The sequence below is a fragment of the Salmo trutta genome, chromosome 26, assembly GCF_901001165.1.
Source record: "Salmo trutta chromosome 26, fSalTru1.1, whole genome shotgun sequence".
NCBI lineage: Eukaryota > Metazoa > Chordata > Actinopteri > Salmoniformes > Salmonidae > Salmo > Salmo trutta.
The window spans coordinates 27,540,627-27,563,842 of NC_042982.1; the positions used below are offsets into that span (position 1 = coordinate 27,540,627).

At 42.9% G+C, this 23,216-nt stretch overlaps 1 protein-coding gene and 1 pseudogene across 1 annotated transcript; both read right to left on the minus strand.

Annotated features, from left to right (window-relative positions):
• Nucleotides 1-764: 764 nt before the first annotated feature.
• LOC115163567 (dehydrogenase/reductase SDR family member 13-like) lies at nt 765-3,058 on the minus strand (annotated as a pseudogene).
• Nucleotides 3,059-5,198: 2,140 nt separating this feature from the next.
• LOC115163571 (PHD finger protein 12) lies at nt 5,199-22,020 on the minus strand. The gene is made up of 13 exons (XM_029715565.1): nt 21,200-22,020; nt 20,475-20,656; nt 16,367-16,439; nt 15,571-16,178; nt 9,775-9,907; nt 9,242-9,403; nt 8,865-9,011; nt 7,723-8,587; nt 7,275-7,451; nt 7,088-7,183; nt 6,912-6,994; nt 6,637-6,775; nt 5,199-5,782 (listed from the first exon to the last, which is right to left on the minus strand). Exons 1-13 carry the CDS (start codon nt 21,263-21,265, stop codon nt 5,364-5,366), a joined length of 3,150 nt encoding a protein of 1,049 aa, XP_029571425.1. The 5' UTR covers nt 21,266-22,020; the 3' UTR covers nt 5,199-5,363.
• Between the last annotated feature and the right edge of the window lie 1,196 nt (nt 22,021-23,216).

Below are 23,216 nucleotides of genomic sequence, written 5' to 3' on the forward strand. Positions count from 1 at the left end.
GGAGTGCTAAAGGAGAAACAAGATTCTCTGGTCTGATGAATCCAAGATCGAACTCTTTGGCCTAAATGCCAAGCATCATGTCTGGAGGAAACCTGGCACCATCCCTACAGAGACACATGGCGGTGTCAGCATCATGTTTTGGGGATGTTTTTCAGTGGTAGGGACTGGGAGACTAGTCAGGATCAAGGGAAAGATGAACGCTGCAAACTAGAGAGATCCTTGATGAAAACCTGCTCCAGAGCACTCAGGACCTCAGATGGGGAAAAGGTTCACCTTCCAACAGGACAATGACCCTCAGCACAGTCAAGACAACGCAGGAGTGACTTCGGGACAAGTCTATGAATGTCCTTGAGAGGCCCAGCCAGAGCCCAGACTTGAACCCGATTAAACATCCCTGGAGACCTGAAAATAGCTGTGGCGACGCTCCCCATCCAACCTGTCAGAGCTTGAGAGGATCTGCAGTGAAGAATGAGAGAAACTCCCCAAATACAGGTGTGCCAAGCTTGTAGTGTCATACCCAAAAAGACTTGAGGCTGTAATCACTGCCAAAGGTGCTTCAACAAAGTACTGAGTAAAGGGTCTCAATACCTATATAAATGTGATATTTTTTTTATTTTGAATACATTTGGAAAAAATCTACAAACTTGTTTTTGCTTTGTCATTTTGGGATATTGTGTGTAGATTGATGAGGGAAAAAAAACTATTTAATACATTTTAGAATTAGGATGTAACAAAATGTGGGAAAAAAAATCAAGTGGCCTAAATACTTTCCGAATGCACTTCTATGTACGTACATTTTATAAAGCATAACCCAAAAAAGTACAGTTTTGTTTTGAAAGAACACAGGATATGGTTAGTAGCTTACAGTCCAGTTAAAACTGCTGAGTCAGAGTGAGTTTCTTAAGATGATAGCCCACTCAGACTCTCACTGACTTCCCATAGCTTCTTGGCCACCGCATCATCTCTGGCCTTAGGATAGAGGTTCCTGACTGTACAGTTAGAGAAGTAGCATCCAGAGAGGGGCTCCAGGCCCTCCTGCAGGGCACAGTATAGGGTGGTCTGAGACCCCGCCACAGTGTCCTTGAAAAAGAACATGAAAAAAGGCTTCATCAGCATCATGGCCACCTTGTTGATGTCGCGAGTCAGCTCAGAGTTGATGGCTCCTGAAAAACACAATAAACATGCCCCTGTAGGTTAAAACTTTGCATGCCAATACATTTACTATTCAGCCACCTGGGGATGCAAAAACAAATACTGCATTTCAACAGATCAATACAGGATAAATCGTTCTAATCTATATTTGGGCACAATCTTTCATACATACGGAGGTGTAGTGTACTGACCTGGGTGGAGGGTGTAGCAGGTAACGTTTGTGCCATGTAATCTCTTGGCTAGCTCATGGGTGAAGAGAACATTACACAGCTTGCTGTTGCAGTATGTGGTGAAGACATCCATGAACGAATCACCAACTCCCACCTCCTTGTGAGAGTTCAAACAGTTGAAGTCAATGGTGCCGAAGTTATGACCCACGGACGCCACGTTGACCACTCGACTCTGACCGCACTTATTCAAACGGTCCAGAAGCAGGTTGGTCAACAGGAAGTGACCGATGTGGTTGACACCAAACATCATCTCCAAGCCATCCTCTGTGGTGCCTGGCATGTAAATGCCTGAGACAACAGGGAGGAAAATATTAGCTGCCTCACTTCCAAAAATGTTACACTGGTGTCAGAATTGAGATATTACATGGGTAATATTGGACAGGTGTTACACATGCCATGGTTGGCTGGCTTGGGCAGTTGCGAAAGCAGTCCAGCAAGCTCTTTTGGCTGGAGCATAATGTGTAGCCTACAACACCATGGCTGCATGTTCAGTCTCTGTACAGTCTCTTGTGAATCTTCATTAGCCCTAACTTCAAGTCCCTCTGGAAAAAGGCTGTCTGTACATGACTAATAGCAATGTCATGTCGTGATATTGTCGTATAAGATCACGTGTATTGAAAGCTGGTCGTAGCATTGCTGCAAACAACCAGTACAAGCCACACCTGCATTGTTGATGAGCAGGTCCAATCTGGGTTCATTCTTTAGGAAGGTTTCAGCAAAGGAGCGAACAGACTTCAGACTGCCCAGATCCAGATGCATGAACACCACCTCATTGCTCCCACTCTCCTACAGGACACATTTATGTTACTGTACTATTTTCATACACACAAATCATAATTAATAAATCCTAAAACCGCTGCAGAAAAAACAAAAATTACTAGCCATAAACTACTGGTCATTATAGTTATATGGTCAAAGTGTTCATTCTCCTCTCACCCTCTTGATGTCAGCGAGCGCGGCCTCAGCTCTCTGTTTGTTGCGGCAGGCCAGGATGACTCTAGCACCTCTCCTGGCCAGATCTAGTGGTCATCTTCCCTATGCCTGTGTTACTTCCTGGAGTAAGTGGGCATAAACAATTAAAGAAAAGACAAGTAACGGTGAATAATATAAGTTTATGATATTAGTCTTTAATTTATGCAGGTGGGAAGATCAAAAAACATTTAAAACTCTTTGGTCTTTAAATTCCAACACTAACGAAATTGAAATCACTGAAAAATGACTTACCAGTTACGATGACAGTTTTCCCATGCAGTTTTGCTTTACTTTTGCATCTTTGTCCTTTAACCACAACACTGTGGTAAATAAATGCAATCCCGACTACTACACCGACAACAAGCAAAAAAGTAGCCATCCTTGTCTCCCGTGTGAAAACCCCTTTGCTTTCAAGAGCGTGTGCAAGCTAATTTGTACTCATGGGAGAGCTTCTGTGAAAAATATCACACCCCTCTTACCAGCTACAAGACGGGTTGAGTTTCTATAGTGATTGCGCAACTGGATAAACCAGAGTCTCTACTCTCTCAGGGCAAGGTCCATGGAACAGTTAAAAATAGTCAAATACGAGAAAGATTGTTTTACCATTAGACCTACATAAATGGCAACTGTTACCTTTGACATAGAGCTGTGCACGACCACCACCTTCTGGATAGTTCACTCACAACACAATGCATGACTGACCCCATGTCTCAACGTAATCAAAAAGAACAGCACAAGGAGGCATTTTTAAGTTTGTTCTTAAAAAAAAATCTTTCTGTATTTACATTGTTTTAACAGACAGGAAGAAACAGACAAAGAACGCTGATTTACAGAGTACAAGAGTGTTAAAACGAGAGCTAAACCAATCCGACACCATGGCTTTCAGCATGGATGACACAGGACTCGGAACAGGTGTTTAACAAACTTTTCTGCAAAACTACCAAATATCACAAAAGGAGTCCATGAGAGGTACTGTACACAATACAAACCGACCACAATGGTTTATGTCCATCAGTGTAGGCTGGTGGGAGAAGCTATAGAAGGACGGGATCATTGTAATGGCTAGAATGGAATCCATGGAACGGTATCAAACAAACATATATAAACCACGCTTGACTCCATTTAATCTTTTCTAGCCATTACGAGCCCATCCTCCTATAGCTCCTCCCACCTGCCTAGACTGATGTACAGGATATCCAACTGAAAAGCACCGAATCAACCTTATTTACATTAATATACTGTACATACAAATGTGTGTATAAGCATGTAAGTGTGCTAGCTACCTGTGGTGCAAACGTAGCAACAACAAATATTGTGTGAGTACTACAACTTCAATATCACAAAATAAAATGTTTGGGCTACATGAGCTGTCTGAAAAATAAGAAAATGTTAGTGTACCAGTCATAAGTTTGGACACACCTACTCATTCAAGGGTTTTTCTTAATTGTTTTTCTATTTTCTACATTGTAAAATAGTGAAGACATCAAAACTATGAAATAACACACGGAATCATGTAGTAACCAAAATAATTGTTAAACAAATAAAATACTTTAGATTCTTCAAAAAGTAGCCACCCTTAGTCTTGATGACAGCTTTGCACACTCTTGGCAGGCTCTCAACCAGCTTCATGGAGAACCAATTGTTTTGGAGTTCCAACATATGTTGAGCACTTGTTGGCTGCTTTTCCTTCACTCGCGGTCCAACTCATCCCAAACCATCTCAATTGGGTTGAGGTCGGGTGATTGTGGAGGCCAGGTCATCTGATGCAGCACTCCATCACTCTCCTTGGTCAAATAGCCCTTACACAGCCTGGAGGTGTGCTGGGTCATTGTCCTGTTGAAAAACAAATGACAATCCCACTAAGTGCATACAAGATGGGATGGCGTATCACTGCAGAATACTGTGGTAGCCATGCTGGTTAAGTGTGCCTTGAATTCTAAATAAATCACTGACAGTGTCACCAGCAAAGCACCACACCACCTCCATGCTTCACGGTGGGAACCACAAATGTGGAGATCATCTGTTCACCTGCTCTGCTTCTCACAAAGACACAGCGGTTGGAAACAAAATTATTACATTTGGACTCAGACCAAAAGGACAGATTTACACCAGTCTAATGGCCAAGTCTCTTCCTATTGGTGTCCTTCAGTAGTGGTTTCTTCACAGCAATTCAACCATGAAGGCCTGATTCACGCAATCTCCTCTGAACAGTTGATGTTGAGATACGTCTGTTACTTGAACTCCAAAGCATTTATCTGGGCTGCAATTTCTGAGGCTGGTAACTCTAATGAACTTATGCTCTACAGCAGAGGTAACTCTGGGTCTTCCTTTCCTGTGGCGGTCCTTATGAGAGGCAATGCACTTGAAGTTCTTGAAATTTCTGGATTGACTGACCTTCATGTCTTAAAGTAATGATGGACTGTCATTTCTCTTTGCTTATTTCAGCTGTTCTTTCCATAATATGGACTTTGTCTTTTACCAAATCTTTTTACGATCTTCTGCTTACCCCCTTTACCCTGTTACAACACAACTGATTGGCTCAAACGCATTGAGATGGAAAGAAATTCCACAAAATAATTTTTAACAAAGCACACCTGTTAATTGAAATGCATTCCAGGTGACTACCTCATGAAGCTGGTTGAGAGAATGCCAAGAGTGTGCAAAGCTGTCATCAAGGCAAAGGATGGCTACTTTGAAGAATTTCAAATTTGTTTAACACTTTTTTGGGTTATTACATGATTCCATGTATTATTTCATAATTTCGATGTCTTCCCTATTATTCTACAATGTTGAAAATAGTACAAAAAAAGAAAAATCCTGTAATGAGGTGTCCAAACTTTTGACTGGTACTGTATAAGCATTTATAACTAGACTTGTAAAATTAAGTGACAAATACCTTTCAGTCAGTCAATCTAAATAAACAGATTTGAGATAATACTTAATTTCATGCAAAAGTATAATCAAAATAAATTAAAATATATATTTTCCCTGTGTAACAACCTGCTCCCCTTAGGTTTGACTGGAAATAGATGAGAAAGGGAGAGTTTGGGCTTTGGCACAGAGTTGCAAATGGTGGAGTTTGATAGTCTGTTTGTCTGCCCCCTCTCGGTTGGGGGTGGTATTGGTGGGGGTGGTATTGGCAGTGCCAGTGGTTCCCTCTTCTTTGGGCTGCTTACTGGCGAACTCAACAATGCTGAAGACAAACTGCATGCAGCCCAGTTTGATGTAGCTGCCGTGGTGGAGCAGTGCTGTGCCCTCCCAGCCGGCTCCGCTGCCACCAATCAGGCTGGAACTGCTGGCCTTGCAGTTGCAGGAGAGCCTGGGTCCTCCCTGGGGCTGGCAGCTCATCACTCCCCCCAATGGCATCAGACCAGTCCTGTGCCCAGCCTCGGTCCCCTCCTCCTGCTGCTCTCTCATCTTACAGCGGCCTGAAGAAAGAGGGCACCATCACTCAAGTCTCCTATAGACACACAGGGCTGGTCAAACCACACACACATCAAGCCTCTACAGGTTTAAGGTGATGGGGCATACACCCACCCACATGTTGCACAAAGGAGGTATGAGGGGGGGGGATTCAAACTCAGCTACCATAATTTCTGGACTATAAGCCGCTACTTTTTTCCCAGGCTTTGAACCTCACAGCTTAAACAATGACGCGACTTTTTCCCCGCTTTCAAATAAAAAAAAATTAAAAACACATTCTGTGACGTGCTCAGTTTTTTGGCGGCATGAAGCTTTCATTAGATCAATGAAATTGCCGAACGGGTTAAGGTCAAACAACTTTTTTGTTTACTGTTTAGATTAAATCGAGCGCTCTCAAACTTCCCATCATTCTGATTACGGTAGTCATTTTGTCACCCTCATCATGGCAAAGACACAGAGAAATGCATATGATGCAGCTTTCAAGTTGAAGGCGATTTATCTGGCTGTTGGAAAAGGAAATAGAGCTGCTGCACGGGAGCTTGGTCTAGAGCAATGACTTTCTTGGTAGTCTACTGTTTACTGCTAATTATTATTTTTTTCTTACAAGCCGTGTTTCGTTTAAAGCCTATTTATTTTTGTTACAAGCCGTGTTTCGTTAAAGCCTGTGTAAAGTTCATTTGTTTCAATGTACCGGTAGGCACCTGCGGCTTATAGACATGTGCGGCTTATTTATGTTCAAAATTTAAAAAAAAATTAAATTCAGTGGGTGCAGCTTATATTCAGGTGCGCTCAATAGTCCGGAAATTACGGTAAATTGCTAGTGTGTGTACATATGCTGAGGGGTGTGTGTGTTACTTACGGACAATGCCCTGCACTTTGGACACCAGGCCACTAGCCGGGCTGGGCAAACTCTTCTCAGAGAAGTCACAGGAGTAGAGCACGTTGTCCACCGTGGTCCCATGCTCACTGTAGTTGAGCAGCTCGTAGTGCTTGGTGTTCTACACACAGGTACAAACCATCAGTCATGTCTGTAGTGCTACTGTTATTTCAAATAGTACTAACAGATCAGGTCATAGCAATGGGAAAATTTATTTTTTGTCAAGCTCCGTGTCTCGAACAGGACAGACAACCTACCCCGTCATAGAAGATGCAGGCGTGTTTTCCAGATACATAATTACAATGACCATAGTTTGTAAGGCACACATCCATGTCAGCACCTACAGTGGGTTGTCAGAGAGAAAGACTGATGAGACTTTGTTCCATGTTGAGTAAAGATCACAGTATTTTATAACAGCATGGGCAGTCCTTACCAGCTCCTATGTACAGGGTCCTATAAGACATATTGATTGCGCCTCCCTTCCCCATGAGTGGATAGAACGTTGCTCTCGCCTGCACCTTCTGTTCTTCTGTGATGGGGACAGAGTGTGGAGGAATGACATTTTATAACATCCCTATGGCACAAATTAAACTGCCACACATCAGGTTCGGGGGACTTACTCTCTGTGCGCGGCGCGGGAGATTGAGGTTTGAGGGCGACGGTGGTGGTGGGAGGAGGGGAAGTGGTTACACAGCTGCCTTGGGGGACTGGGGGCGCTTTGTGGGGGAACAGCTGCTGTATCCTCTGCCAGGCCAGAAGTTTGACCAACTCCTCATCCAGTTTACTCAGTTCGATCTCTGTATGAACAACATCAGCATGTTTCAACGTCATCATAGACTTCACGTGAAGCAATCCTGTATCCCAGCCATCATCTGTCAGCAGCATTACAGGCCATTTAATCAGCACTATTTTTGAAGACCAGAATGGCCAAAACAATAATGCAATATTTGAACTTTATTGTTGTTGAATAAAGTACCCATTTTTAAATTGGACAGAGAGAGGTGCTCATCACCTAGGCCTAATTATGAACAGTGGTACAGGTAGAACGGTGTTGAGGTAGCTCCTTACCTCCATCCCCTTCCATCACAGCCTTCATGCCACCAGACAGGTCTGCTATTAAGGGGAAGAGAGAGCTGGGGAACATGGAGCTGCCCTTAAGATCTGGCCCTGGGGAGAAACCGGGAGGTGTGGTGGTAGGCTGTCTTGCTGTGCTGGAGTCTTTGACGGCTCTGGATGGGGTGAAGACATGGACACCTGGGGTGGGGCTGGGGCAGAGCTTCAGCTCACTGCAGCAGCTCAGAGGGTTGGCCTGAGTCCCTGCCATGCCTGGAGAAGTCCCGTGGACCTGGCTCTTTATGTCCTGCCCTGTGGCTGCACACGTCGAAGAGGAAGGTGGACAACCTTTCTGGGTGCAAGACTCTAGGTGGCTGCCCTTCTCGGTTTTAACCTCCACCCCTCCTCTCAGGTGGTTTGGCAGCCCCAGAGCAGAGGTTGGGAGTGGGGCTGGAGGGGTGAGTCTGTGCAGCTGGAGCTCTGTCTGTCTGCAGGCGTCAGAGGCAGCGTTACACACTACCGGCCCGTTGGCTTGCACAGGCTGCTCAGTCAGGGGCCCGTTGGGTTTCCTGCACTTCAGACAGTTCTGACAGGGCCTCACCGGGCAGCTGCAGCTCTCCTGGCCCTGTGAGAGACCCTTCAGTACCTGGGCCCCATGGGGGCCATCAGATGTACTGCAGGGCTTAGAGCAGGGGGCAAGCAGGGCTGAAGCTGTCCTTTCTGCAAGGGGCAGAGTGCTGTTCTCCTCTAGGGCCACACAGGGCTTAATGTCTTTCTGTTCCTTGTTTGTCTGTTCAGAGTGCCAGTCTGACGAGGACTTCTGCTTGCCAGATAAATGTCGCATGATGCTGCACTGCAGCGAGATGACATCTCGGAGCCACTGAACGACAAAGAAAAAAAACAGTTTGGTGAAAAGAACAAACACCTTCACCAGTCCAGTAACTCAAATAAATACATTTACAGTTATTACACATTCAATAATTGGCAGTTAATCCCCATCATGTCTGGACCATTGTCTCCTCGCTGGGCCAGATCCCATTGATTTGTTTATCACAAAAAAATCGAAGTGCTTTAGGTGTTTCTCAGGCACAGCCCAAAGGAACCACTGAATCCCAGAGAAGTAGACAGATACGTGTGTGTGTTTCTGCCATGCCTACCTCCTGTTGCTCCGCCTGGCTGGTAAAATGCTGAGGGGAGCAGTCCTGGGATGGGACACCATTACAGATCAGCTCCCCGTTACGCACCCCTGCAGGAGCCAAAATGGCCGGGGGGTTATGGTACTGGGACTTAATAGCGTCGGGCACCTGGAGGGACAAACACACACATTATTTACAGGAGCAGTGAACTCCCATTGTGGTTCCTCTAACTCTTAAAGATGAAAAAGATTTGGATATGTGGTGAAGCAGCTTAGTTGACAAACCAATACTTTGTTGAAAATCTGTCTTTTCATCACCATTTCCAAGTGAAGACTAGCAAAAATCGATTTCATAACATTATATTTTACTCTGGGACAGACTCAGCGGGCATAAGCTACCTTGAGCGCCTTCGTCTTGTGGTGGACACCGCTGCGGACAGGGGGGTTCTGTCGGTGGACCCGTCGCAGGAAGCCCACCTTGACGGCATGCTGGGATATCCTATCCTGGAACTGGTCTAAGAGCTGGCAGCGGCTGGTAAGGGACAGGCTCCTCTGGTTTAGCTGGAGAACAGGACAGGAAGCTATGTCAAGAACAAAGCGAAGTATATCCCTGAATCAACCACTAACTTGACACCCTGTGCACTTATAACAAGTCTACAGACTCTAAAGCTCAGCTGGAGAACAGGTCATGTCAGTAATGGAACAACTTCTACATACTAGGGTTGAGAGATATCACAATAGTATCGCATATCGGTGATGCTTGATATCACCCAAAGAACTACAAACCCTATTCCATTTACAGAGCCATTCCCGTCTGAAAATCACCATATCCTTATTGTTTAGGCCTGCCAAAAGACTGAAACCCAGTTCCATGCATAAGGATACTAGGCCAACAGATGATGCGGGGGGGGGGGGGGGGCTGCTCCTCTTACCACCAAGTGCTCCATATGGTTGGGGCACATCCACCTGCCTGTGGGCATGGCAGTAAGTGGGGGGTCCAGGCAGTCCATGTGGAAGAGCAGGGGGCAATAGTCACACTGAACCAGGGGCGCCATTCTGCAGCTCCTATAGAATAGACAGGAGGACAAAGAGGAGGCAGTGAGCTCGGACTAGCAAAGTCAGCCAACCAACTAGATTCCCAAAGGTGTGTTGATATTAGGGCTGTGGCGGTCATGAAATTTCGTCAGCCGCGATTGTCAAGCAAATAACTGAGGGTCTCATAGTAATTCCCCGTCAATTAACATAAACACATTTAGCATCTCCTGGCTTCTACGCATAGCCTACCATCCACTGATGCAGACCTTTGGAACATCTACATTTAAACAAATTGAATAAATCCATTATTATTTTAGACAGGTCTAAAGAAACATGATATGAAGAGAATAAGCTTGGCACATCAAGCCTCTGGGATTTTTGCCCATTCTTCAAGGCAAAACCGCTCCAGCTCCTTCAAGATGGATGGGTTCTGCTGGTGTACAGCAATCTTTAAGTCATACCACCAATTCTCAATTGGATTGAGGTCTGGGCATTGACAAGGCCATTCCAAGACAATTAAATGTTTCACCTTAAACCACTTGAGTGTTGCTTTAGCAGTATGCTTAGAGTCATTGTCCTGCTGGAAGGTGAACCTCCATCCCAGTCTCAAATCTCTGGAAGAGTGAAACAGCGTTCCCTCAAGAATTTCTCTGTATTTTATGCCATCCATCATTCCTTTAAATCTGACCAGTTTCCCAATCCATGCCGATGAAAAACATCCCCACAGCATGACGCTGCCGCCACCACGCTCCACTTTTGGCCAACACCAAACGTGTTTGCTTATTTTTTTCTTTAGGCAACTCTTTAAGCAACTTTTTTCTGGCCACTCTTCCGTAAAGCCCAACTCTGTGGAGTGTACGGCTTAAAGGGGTCATATGGATCGATATTTAATTCTCCGCTGTGGAGCTTTGCAGCTCCTTCAGGGTTATCTTTGGTCTCTTTTTTGCCTCTCTGATTAATGCCCTCCTTGCCTGGTCCGTGAGTTTTGGTGGGCGGCCCTCTCTTGGCAGGTTAGTTGTGGTGCCATATTCTTTCCATTTTTTAATAATGGATTTAATGGTGCTCCGTGGGATGTTCAAAGTTTCTGATATGTTTTATAACCCAACCCTGATCTGTACTTCTCCACAACTTTGTCCCTGACCTGTTTGGAGAGCTCCTTGGTCTTCATGGTGCCTCTTGCTTGGCGGTGCCTCTTGCTTGGCGGTGCCTCTTGCTTGGCGGTGCCTCTTGCTTGGCGGTGCCTCTTGCTTGGCGGTGCCTCTTGCTTGGCGGTGCCTCTTGCTTGGCGGTGCCTCTTGCTTGGCGGTGCCTCTTGCTTGGCGGTGCCTCTTGCTTGGCGGTTTTCCATTTTAACCTGTTGGGGCTAGGGGGGAGTATTTTCACAGCCGGATAAAAAACATACCCGATTTAAACTGGTTACTACTCTTGCCCAGAAACGAGAATATGCATATAATTAGTAGATGTGAATGGTGTTTGAATGGTGTCTGTGAGTATAACAGAACTCATATGGCAGGCCAAAACCTGAGAAGATTCCATACAGGAAGTGCCCTGTCTGACAATTTGTTGTCCTTCTGTTGCATCTCTATCGAAAACACAGCATCTGTGCTGTAACGTGACACTTTCTAAGGCTTCCATTGGCTCTCTAAAGCCGCCAGAAAGTGGAATGGGGTGTCTGCTGTCTTTGGGCAAAGTACAGCAGCAGAATTTGTAAGTGGTCAGCCTGGGGACAGTGAGACTGAGATGCGCGTTCACGAGAATTCTCAATTTTTTTCTTTCAGCCTTTGAATGAATACAATGTTGCCCGGTTGGAATATTATCGCTATTTTACGAGAAAAATAGCATTAAAATGTATTTTAAACAGCGTTTGACATGCTTCGAAGTACGGTAATGGAATATTTGGATTTTTTTTGTCACGAAATGCGCTCTTCGGATAGTGACCTGAACGCACGAACAAAACGGAGGTATTTGGATATAACTATGGATTATTTGGAACCAAAACAACATTTGTTGTTGAAGTAGAAGTCCTGGGAGTGCATTCTGACGAAGAACAGCAAAGGTAATCCAATTTTTCTAATAGTAATTCTGAGTTTAGTGAGCCCCAAACTTGGTGGGTGTCAAATTAGCTAGCCTGTGATGGCCAAGCTATGTACTCAGAATATTGCAAAATGTGCTTTCGCCAAAAAGCTATTTTAAAATCTGACATAGCGTTTGCATAAAGGAGTTCTGTATCTATAATTCTTAAAATAATTATGTATTTTGTCAATGTTTATCATGAGTAATTTATGTAAATTCACCGGAAGCTTACGGTGGATGTATGCTAGTTCTGAACATCACATGCTAATGTAAAAAGCTGTTTTTTGATATAAATATGAACTTGATTGAACAAAACATGCATGTATTGTATAACATAATGTCCTAAGAGTGTCATCTGATGAAGATCATCAAAGGTCAGTGCTGCATTTAGCTGTGGTTTTGGTTTTTGTGACATATATGCTTGCTTTGAAAATGGCTGTGTGATTACTTTTGGCAGGGTACTCTCCTGACATAATCTAATGTTTTGCTTTCGCTGTAAAGCCTTTTTGAAATCGAACAATGTGGTTAGATTAACGTGAGTCTTGTCTTTAAAATGGTGTAAAATAGTCATATGTTTGAGAAATTGAAGTAACAGCATTTTTGAGGTATTTGTATTTCGCGCCACGCGATTCCACTGGCTGTTGACTAGCCCATAGAAGTTAAATATTTTGAAACAAGTTGATTTTTTTCATTTCACTTCACGAATTTGGACTATTTTGTGTATGTCCATTTATGGCTGGGCGATATGACATTATATATATATATCGTGTGACGATAGAGCATAATATCAAACGATAGACGTTTTCTATTGTTTATTTCGTTGTGTCGCAAATCACACTACGGCAAAAAAATTTGTCAATTGGACGAAGCTTTACGTTCTTCCACACAAAAATGTGCAACACAAACAAACATGGAGCGTGAACGTGACAGAGCACGGAGCTCGTACCTAAAAGAGGGGCTACTTTGGTCGCATGGACGTGGTTTGGGTGTGAAAAGTCTGACACGGACCAGAAAACCGTCCTCTGCTAAATATCCCGCAGGCCGGTCCCGACAACAGGCTCAAACACCACTAACCTCTTTTACCACCTACGCAAGAATCATGTCTACGGATGAGACCCAAAAAAGTACAATTGAGTGCTCAAAACAAACTCGAATCAGACGTTGCAAGAGGCTTTTGCCCGCAGCACACCCACCATATGGCAACAAGAAAACAATCACGAAGATGAAAGGAGATAACAGCTGACGTTACAACTTACATCTGCAAAGAAATGGCCCCAATTTACACGGTCGAGGAAAGGGGGTTTCGTGAGTTGGTGCCAACACTCGACCCAAGTTATCAAATTGATATGTGACACATATCAATGCCAAAATAAAATGCAAAACAGGCAAGCCCCAACCCCAATAAAAAAAAAGTATAATATATATATAGTTTGCAACTATAGTTGAAGTGTTTTCTATTTACCCTTTTAGATTTTATACATTAATATTTTATTACATTCTTAATTGAATATTTGCACAAAGGTTCTAAATAAAAGGAGAAAAAAAATCAAATGAGTAAGTACCATTTATTTGTTGAGTATAATTCAACATGTACCAAGAAATAAGCCTTTACATGTGGTCATTTTATATAAACCATTTATTCATTGAATTTACAGAAAATGTGCTATATGGTGATATGTATCATTATCGGGATATGAGAGTTTGGCCATGTCGCCCTGTCCATTACATGAAATCTAAATAAAAATCTATTTAAATTACAGGTTGTAATGCAACAAAATAGGAAAACTGCCAAGGGAGATGAATACTTTTGCAAGGCACTGTATTCTGTGCAAGAAAGAAATATTCCAAACTTAGTCTGGGACAGTTGTGGGATGCGATAGAGCCCAAATTAATACAAAAACTTTTCTATTTTTTTTTTTTGCACAAAGAGGCTGATGCAACAGATCAGAACGTTTATCTTAAAATGTTGATAAACTATTAGGCTATTTCTCCAGATAAGCGCAGCAATGCGCACACTGCAGTAAGTGCAAATGTTCCATTAGCGGGAAAACACCATTATCCAAAGTGACCACAAATGCAATTATGCATGTAATGCTTTTATTATAAAGATGCATTTATGGTGAAAATGATCTTCCCCAAACTCAAAACACACGCGCTGCGCATGTATGCCAGTTAGGATCTACACCCGTTGAAAAGCAGATTATTGTGCTTACATTTTTATAAGTTATTTGGCCACTTTAGTTGTGATACGAACCTTACCAAAAAACATATTAGGCCTATGAGGTGTGCGAATAGGATTTGAAAAAGTTGCAAATAAAGGCACGCGTTGCTTCTTGGCTTTTTTGTAGAGGTCGCCTGATTATGATTTTTCAATGCCGGTACCGATTATTGGAGGGCCAAAAAAAACTGATGCCGATTATTATTATAATTTTTTATATATAATGACAATTACAACAATACTGAATGAATACTTATTTTAATATAATACATCAATAAAATCAATTTAGCCTCAAATAAATAATGAAACATGTTCAATTTGGTTTAAATAATGCAAAACAAAGTGTTGGAGAAGAAAGTAAAGGTGCAATATGTGCCATGTAAGAAAGCTAACGTTTAAGTTCCTTGCTCAGAACATGAGAACATATGAAAGCTAGTGGTTCCTTTTAACATGAGTCTTCAATATTCCCAGGTAAGAAGTTTTAGGTTGTAGTTATATTATTATAGGAATTATAGGACCATTTCTCTCTATACGATTTGTATTTCATATACCTTTGACTATTGGATGTTCTTATAGGCACTTTAGTATTGCCAGTGTAACAGTATAGCTTCCGTCCCTCTTCTCGCTCCTACCTGGGCTCGAATCAGGAACACATCGACAACAGCCACCCTCGAAACAGCGTTACCCATGCAGAGGAAGGGAAAAAACTACTCCAAGTCTCAGAGCGAGGATGACGTTTGCCGTCATTGTAAATAAGAATAAGTTCTTAATCTGACTTGCCTAGTTAAATATATATATATATATATATATATATATTTGTTTTTAAATTAAAAAAATCGGCGGCCAAAAATACCGATTGTTATGAAAACTTTAAATCGGCCCTAATTAATCGGTCGACCTCTACTTTCTTGCCTTACTGCACACAAGCTGGGCATCATTCACAAGTGATAGGCTAATGGTCACCCATGACACTATTCTTGATTTAATCTTTTTTTTTTTTACATATATTAAATAATATAAAGTAGAAAGCTCTTTTTAACAGAGGCCATCACTCTGTTTTCTCATCACAATTGCATAGCCTATAGAAATGTTGTGTAACATGAGCTCATGAGCTATCAGTAAGTGTTTGATTCAATTTTTTTATACATTTGCATTGATGTCAGAGTGATTAGAGGGAAAATAGAGTGCTGAGTACCAGGCAGTTAGCAAGTTTGGTAGGTTACTAATGACCATCAGCAGCAATAGAGCTTGGAGATGCACAATTATCGTGACTAAACGGTAATGTGGAATTTGACTGCCGGTGTGGCAGTAATACGGTCACCATAACAGCCCTAGTTGATATAACTGTGTAATGACAAAATTGTGGGTTTGATTGACTAATTATTGGTAGGATAGGTCATACCTGGTGCAGGAGAAGCACACCCTGACTGGCAGAGGAACGAGGCCGTTGGGGTCCATCTCATGCTGTGGCCTCCTGAAAGTCTTCATGATCAGCTCCTCTTTCCTCCTCCGTTTACTGCTGCCTGGCAGTGCTGTGGTGCAAGTGAGTTCGTTGGGCAGCTGGAACTGCGAGGGGTTCCTCTCCATGGCGGCGGCGATGAGCAGCTGGAAGGGCCTCTTGAGGAGCCGTGGTGTGGGGGTAGGGATGGTGGTGGCTTGCTCAGATTCTGAGCCCTGGGTCTCCTCCTCTGCCTTGGCCATCTCCTCGTCTGCCTCATTCTGCTCCTCCGAGGGGGTGTCCGTGTCCGTGGAAGAGGTGTTGGAAGTGGGCGTGCCAGGACGGCTGCTGGCCCGCCGCTCAAGGCGCTCCAGACGCTCGAGATGCACAGCAGCCACCCGCAGACCGGGTCCGGCTGCTCCGACCCCGGGGGGCAGCCTGTCCAGACGCAGCATGGTGGTGGTAATAGTGGTGGTGCCCCGCTCCAGTTCAGCTGCAGGGGAGGAGCGCTTGGTGAGGAGCCTCTCCCTCTCTAGCAGGCCATTTGTCAGCTCAGCCTTCTGCTCCTGCTTCTGGGGGTGACAGTCAAATAGCAGAGTCAGGGACCAGCAAGGATCAGACAGTATTCCCCACCACTATGGTTGTTTAAATAGTTGGACTCGTATTGATACATTGAAAACAGGTGTTAACAGGCTAATACATCTGAAGCATAAAAACATCTCTCTGTTGTGAGCATCATCACATATTCTTGAAAACTCACCTTTCTACGGACGTTGCAGCGATGACACATCCAGTCACCAGGGGGCAGCATTTCTTCACTCAATGGTGGGTTACTGTGGGAGCCACAAAGAAACAGCAATAAAAAAGGACCTTCATGCTACAGTCATTTCATTTATAGGTCAACTGTGGATCAATTGCCATGTAAGCTTTAAGGCCTAATGCCAAACTCACAATACAGCCTGGATGACCTGACCAATGGTGTATCACAACTGGCCGTGATTGGAGTCCCATAGGGCGGCGCACAATTGGCCCAGCGTCGTCCGGGTTTGGCCGTCATTGTAAATAAGAATTAGTTCTAAACCGACTTGCCTAGTTAAATAAATATAAAATATGCACTTTTGAGGCATAGGCTATAATAGGGGTGTAGGAGAGTGATGATGTAATTGACCTGTTCTGGAATAGGTCTGTTTTGAAATACCACAACAATGTGTAAAGCACACCAAAATACACATTTTAACACTGAATGCCTGTCTCCATCTAGTGGAATTAATGTGACACTGCCTGGCATGCCCAAACAAGAGAAGACTTGGTCAATATTGAACACAGTTTTTACTTTAAGTTTTAAATCACTAATGCCTGGAAAAGGAAGCACTACTAACATCGAGACCGGTGTCAGATACATTTTTACTCGGTCTCTGACAATGAGGACTCAATGTCTTCCCGAGAACAGGAGAGTAAAAAAACTCCTAAATTACCAACTCCCATTCAGTCAACACATAAAGCCACTCCGCCAGGCCAAATACCCACACTCTTTCACATCAATTTCTTATTGCCTATTGAAACCTGGGCTTCCTACATTACTGGTAACATTAGTGTCCTTTATAGAGGTCGAACGATTAATCGGAATGGCCGATTAATTAGGGCCGATTTCAAGATTTTATAACAATTGGTAATTGGTATTTTTGGACACCGATTTGCCGTTTTTTTTTTACACCTTTATTTAACTAGGCAAGTCAGTTAAGAACACATTCTAATTTTCAATGACGGCCTAGGAACGGTGGGTTAACTGCCTTGTTCAGGGGCAGAACGACAGATTTTTACCTTGTCAGCTCAGGGATTCAATCTTGCAACCTTACGGTTACCTAGTCCAACACTCTAACCACCTGCTTTACATTGTACTCCACGAGGAGTCTGCCTGTTACGCGAATGCAGTAAGAAGCCAAGGTAAGTTGCTAGCTAGCATTAAACTTATCTTATAAAAAACAATCAATCATAATCACTAGTTAAACTAGTAATATCATCAACCATGTGTAGTTATCTAGCCTGTCCTGCATTGAATATAATCGATGCGGTGCGCATTCGTGAAAAAGGACTGTCGTTGCTCCAACGTGTACCTAACCAAAAACATCAATGTCTTTCTTAAAATCAATACACAAGTATATATTTTTAAACCTGCATATTTAGTTAATATTGCCTGCTAACATGAATTTCTTTTAACTAGGGAAAATGTGTCACCTCTTGCAACAGAGTCAGGGTATATGCAGCAGTTTGGGCTGCCTGGCTCGTTGCGAACTGTGTGAAGACTATTTCTTCCTAACAAAGACAGCCAACTTCGCCAAATTGGGGATGATTTAACAAAAGCGCATTTGCGAAAAAAGCAATCGTTGCACGACTGTACCTAACCATAAACATCAATGCCTTTCTTAAAATCAATACACAGAAGTATATATTTTTAAACCTGCATATTTAGCTAAAAGAAATCCAGGTTAGCAGGCAATATTAACCAGGTGAAATTGTGTCACTTCTCTTGCGTTCATTGCACGCAGAGTCAGGGTATATGCAACAGTTTGGGCCACCTGGCTCGTTGCGAACTAATTTGCCAGAATTTTACGTAATTATGACATAACATTGAAGGTTGTGCAATGTAACAGGAATATTTAGACTTAGGGATAACACCCGTTAGATAAAATACGGAACGGTTCCGTATATCACTGAAAGAACAAACGTTCCAGATTCGACCATATTAATGACCTAAGGCTCGTATTTCTTTGTGTTTATTATAATTAAGTCTATGATTTGATATTTGATAGAGCAGTCTGACTGATCGATGGTAGGCAGCAGCAGGCTCGTAAGCATTCATTCAAACAGCACTTTTGTGCGTTTTGCCAGCAGCTCTTCGCAAAGCTTCAAGCATTGCGCTGTTTATGACTTCAAGCCTATCAACTCCCAAGATTAGGCTGGTGTAACCGATGTGAAATGGCTAGCTAGTTAGCCGGGTGCGCGCTAATAGCGTTTCAAACGTCACTCGCTCTGAGACTTGGAGTAGTTGTTCCCCTTGCTCTGCATGGGTAACGCTGCTTCGAGGGTGGCTGTTGTCGATGTGTTCCTGGTTCAAGCCCAGGTAGGAGCGAGGAGAGGGACGGAAGCTATACTGTTACACTGGCAATACTAAAGTGCCTATAAGAACATCCAATAGTCAAAGGTATATGAAATACAAATCGTATAGAGAGAAATAGTCCTATAATTCCTATAATAACTACAACCTAAAACTTCTTACCTGGGAATATTGAAGACTCATGTTAAAAGGAACCACCAGCTTTCATATGTTCTGAGCAAGGAACTTAAACATTAGCTTTCTTACATGGCACATATTGCACTTTTACGTTCTTCTCCAAAACTTTGTTTTTGCATTATTTAAACCAAATTGAACAGGTTTTATTATTTATTTAAGGCTAAATTGATTTTGTTGATGTATTATATTAAGTTAAAATAAGTGTTCATTCAGTATTGTTGTAATTGTCATTATTAAAAATAACTAAATGTAAAAAAACAAATTGGCCGATTAATCGGTATCGGCTTTTTTTGCCCCCCCCCCCCCCCCAAATAAATCGGTATCGGCGTTGAAAACGCATAATCTGCCGACCTCTAGTCCTTTATTTTCAACTTTGTCGCGCTCGTCAGAATTTCCTTAGGAGGGAAGAGTGAGGGAAATTATTTGAAAGTGGCATGCTTCCAGTTAGTAAGGGGAGACCGGGGAAGTTGTAACATACTTTTGTATTTTTTATCTATTATAGACATGGGTTACTGGTAATATGCAGAGTGGCTCTCTATTTGCCCTTAGCATGCATTTAGTTTCACCATTCTGAATGTCTAAAGAATCAATATGTTCTTTAAATTTGAACAAAGAACATTTTGAACTGTTATCATCTTGGCAATTTGACACAATTACAATCATGGCCTTCAATTAGTCTCGCTTTAGGTGGTCTCAAACAACAACTGGCTGTGATGCTCATAACCTACATTATATCACCCAGTTTATACAGGCTGCCATCATAATGAATTGTTGGAATGCTTTCAGATGTTTCTAATCTAGAAAATATTCAAACATGCAGCTACTGCATTGGCAGATGTCAAGGTGATTGTAGTATGTAACTTAAATCACATGTCAAATTTTACAATCAATGACTACCCAAGGGAATATGCAAATGTTCAATTTGCAAAGACCGAGATTATCCTCAGTCTTGTAAGTGGAAAGCCTTGCACTCTAGCCTAGCTACCAACCAAAACCTGCACTAAATTGTAGCTACCAAAATGATAGCCAGATCTTGCACAGCTGTGTGGTGCAAATTCCTGAATGGATGAGTCCCCGAAATACAAAGAATAATATGCTCATCTCAAATCGTGTTATAACCGCGTTTGATCAGCTGTATTATCATAATTATATTCCTGTTAAAACCCAGAGAAACGTCAGTAAAATGGCGCTGAAATAAAACGGGTTTTTTTCAAGGGAGGTCGCCATATTGTAAACAGAGGCACACGAGCGAAGAGCAGCCTCGACTCCATTTTTTGCCAGCGTTTCCCAGCGCTCTGTTAGAGCGGGTGAGTGACGATGCCTGGAGACATGCAGACCGAGGCGTTGCAACCATTCGGCGGCAAATTTTAACCAAGTCCTAGTTGCTGTGTCACAATCACCTTCCTAGTATGGTTGGAAACCCCCCCTTAACGAATCCCATGTGTGGCATTTTGCACAGCGGCATGGTTCTGTAAAGATGGACTGTCTAGACAGGAGAGCCGCAGTCATTCTGAATCCAGTAAACCATGCATGATCCTTCCCAAGCTAACGTTAGTGGGATACTTTTCACACATACCAGCATTGTAGATGGAAGGCGGCTGGACAATGGTCACAACACAGAAGGTCCCCTCCCTCATGACAACTATCACAGGTGTCGTGGTTGGTGGCCCTGCTCTTTCTCCGAACGTCCCTTTCACTCCTCCGACTCCTCTTTTCGCCATCCTCTGACTTGGGTGGTGCGAGCAGTGTTTGAATTTGCTGTAACAAGTTGAACATGTCAGAAATCTGGATCGAACTATCTTCACTCACCATTTAGGCTTGTTTACTTGGTTGCTAGCACATCAAACGAATAAAGCTAAAAACAGTGTATGATTCAGTATCATGTCCGTAACATGTCTTTTTTATACTAGCTAGTTATGGCAGTAAACTATAAATCGCCTCCAGCTGGAAGCTAGGGCCTTTACTGTAACGTTTAGTCTGCAGCAGTGATAACTGCTGGCAACTAAAATATGGTTTAACATGTTAGTTACGCTATAACTAGAGTAATAGCACAGTGTTTCCCATAAACTAGCTAGCTACACATTGCAAATATAGGTGTTTTGTCTTCAACTTCATCCTAGCCAACGCGGCGTTAGGACAACATTACTGCCTCAAACTATAACTAGCTAACGTTCTTTGCTGCTTCCATCTTGCTACAGTATCTCCTAACACGTCCATTTTTCTGGCTACTTATATATCTAACACACTTAAATGGCTGCATTTTAACGGACATAAGTAACGTTGTGTGGTGACATGCCTCACCTCCATTAAACCCCCAGAGGTATCCAAATCGTACACAATCGTTGGCGTCTCCATTTTGTCCCACATTCACCCAGCAGTCGACGACTTCTTGCAAATAATCCTATGGAACCAGCTACTGTAGCTAGCTAGTAGTGTCGTTCCACGCCCAGTCCCACTGGCGGTGACAGTCAACCCCCCCACACGCACGTTTTACTAAAAATTGCCTTTCTCTGTCTATTACTGTATATTGGAGAAGAAATAACGGAATCAGCCAAGGTTAACAGTTAACTAGCCGTACGTAGCGACCTCGTATGCAAGTTGGCAACCGCTAGCTAGCTGCTTTATCTGAATGTGATATAGGCACACTAGACTGATAGCTAGTTACCTATTTAGTCAACTGTAGCTAGCTAACGTTAATTAGCAACACCATCCATTAAGCAATGTTTGCTTGCTAACTGCTGGCAAGAATATCACGAATGTTACGAGTTTCTCACAAACCTCAACTTTGAGCCTATTCTAAACTGTCTTGTTGTCAGGTTGCTGAACGACTGTGAATGTGTCTGCGAGGCCTAGCCATGGTTCTTGTTTTTGCTCCTACTAGCTGAAATTAGAAGACGCTTGAAAATTTTGCAAACCCGCTCGCTTCCACTTTGCATTGTCAACAGTCAGAATACACAAAATGTAAAATGCTCGCAACGTTAATTGTTCCTCCCAATCAAGGGTTGTAAAATGCGTTGTTGTTGTTATTCTTCCAACAGTGCAGGATCCTCAAGAAATGTATTTTTGTTCTGAAAAAGCCTATGCATCAATGCTGCTAGTGGCAACATCCTATCCGAGTTGGCGCAACCGCGAACGGAATTACGTTTGAGCATGCGCATTTCAAGATAGTTGAAAACCATGACCGCCACAGCAGAGAAACGCTTGTCGCTACTCAACACAGCCACAAAATAAACATTGGGTATATCGTAAAAATTCATGAAAACTAAAATGTCCTTTTTGGTCTTAATTTCATTTACTGTTAGGCATAAGGTTAGCAGTGTGGTTAAGGATATGTATAAATTGGCATTTTGAGAAGATAAATTGTAGAAAAGGGCGGGGTTTAAGCCATAATTACAACTTTGTGACTGTGGTAACTTGAGACGACGACGACGTCAGAAAGGAATACAAACGTCATGCCGCTAGAGAAGCCTTCAAAGACAATCTTTGGTTGCGGGTTTCATCACGTTTCATGGTAGATAGCCATCACCTGGCTAGCGAACGTTATACATATTAGTTAGAGTTGCTAAATTGTGAAATAGCAGCTAGCCAACATTAGCTATGAGCTAAGTTAACTACACCACCGTTTGCCTAGCTTGCATAATGTTCCCGCTTCAACGAGTTATCTCCCCCTCTATTGAATGACCACCGACGAAGCTTGCGAGCAAAACTACACTCCTAATTTCAATGTAGCCTACGCTATGGTGCCCTCCATCTATTTGGACAGTTAGATCAACGTTTTGCCCAACCGGCCGCCTGATGGCAGTATTATTCATTTTATTTCGTAAACGCCGCCATTTGCTATTTTAGGCTACACAATTTGAGTTTGAAGGAATGAGGATAGATAGTACTGTACATAATGTTGTCTTATTTGTGGAGTATTTGTCAGCATATTTTACCATAACCACTTTTTGTCCAGTCCCACCCCATTTTAGTAAACAGGGTGCCAGTGTGTCTGCTCTTGTCAAATGTTTTATCTATAGCGATGCTTCCTCGCCTTACTATATTTGGTTAGAAGTGGAAGTTCAGTGGCAGAGGAAAACGGTGGAACAAGACAAAACTGGATCAACACTCTGCTTATTTTCTCACAGATCAGGAAACATCTAATAGCAATACAGGTTTCTGTGCCCCCAAAAGTAATTTGTTACGAACAGAGTCCACAACATTTTCTAGACTTGACTCATTCTCAATCTTTCAAGTTAAACCGCTCCCTGGTTGCAGTATTTTTGCTGACCAGTAGATGGTGCTGGTGCAACATGACAAGACAATAGTGTGAGCCACA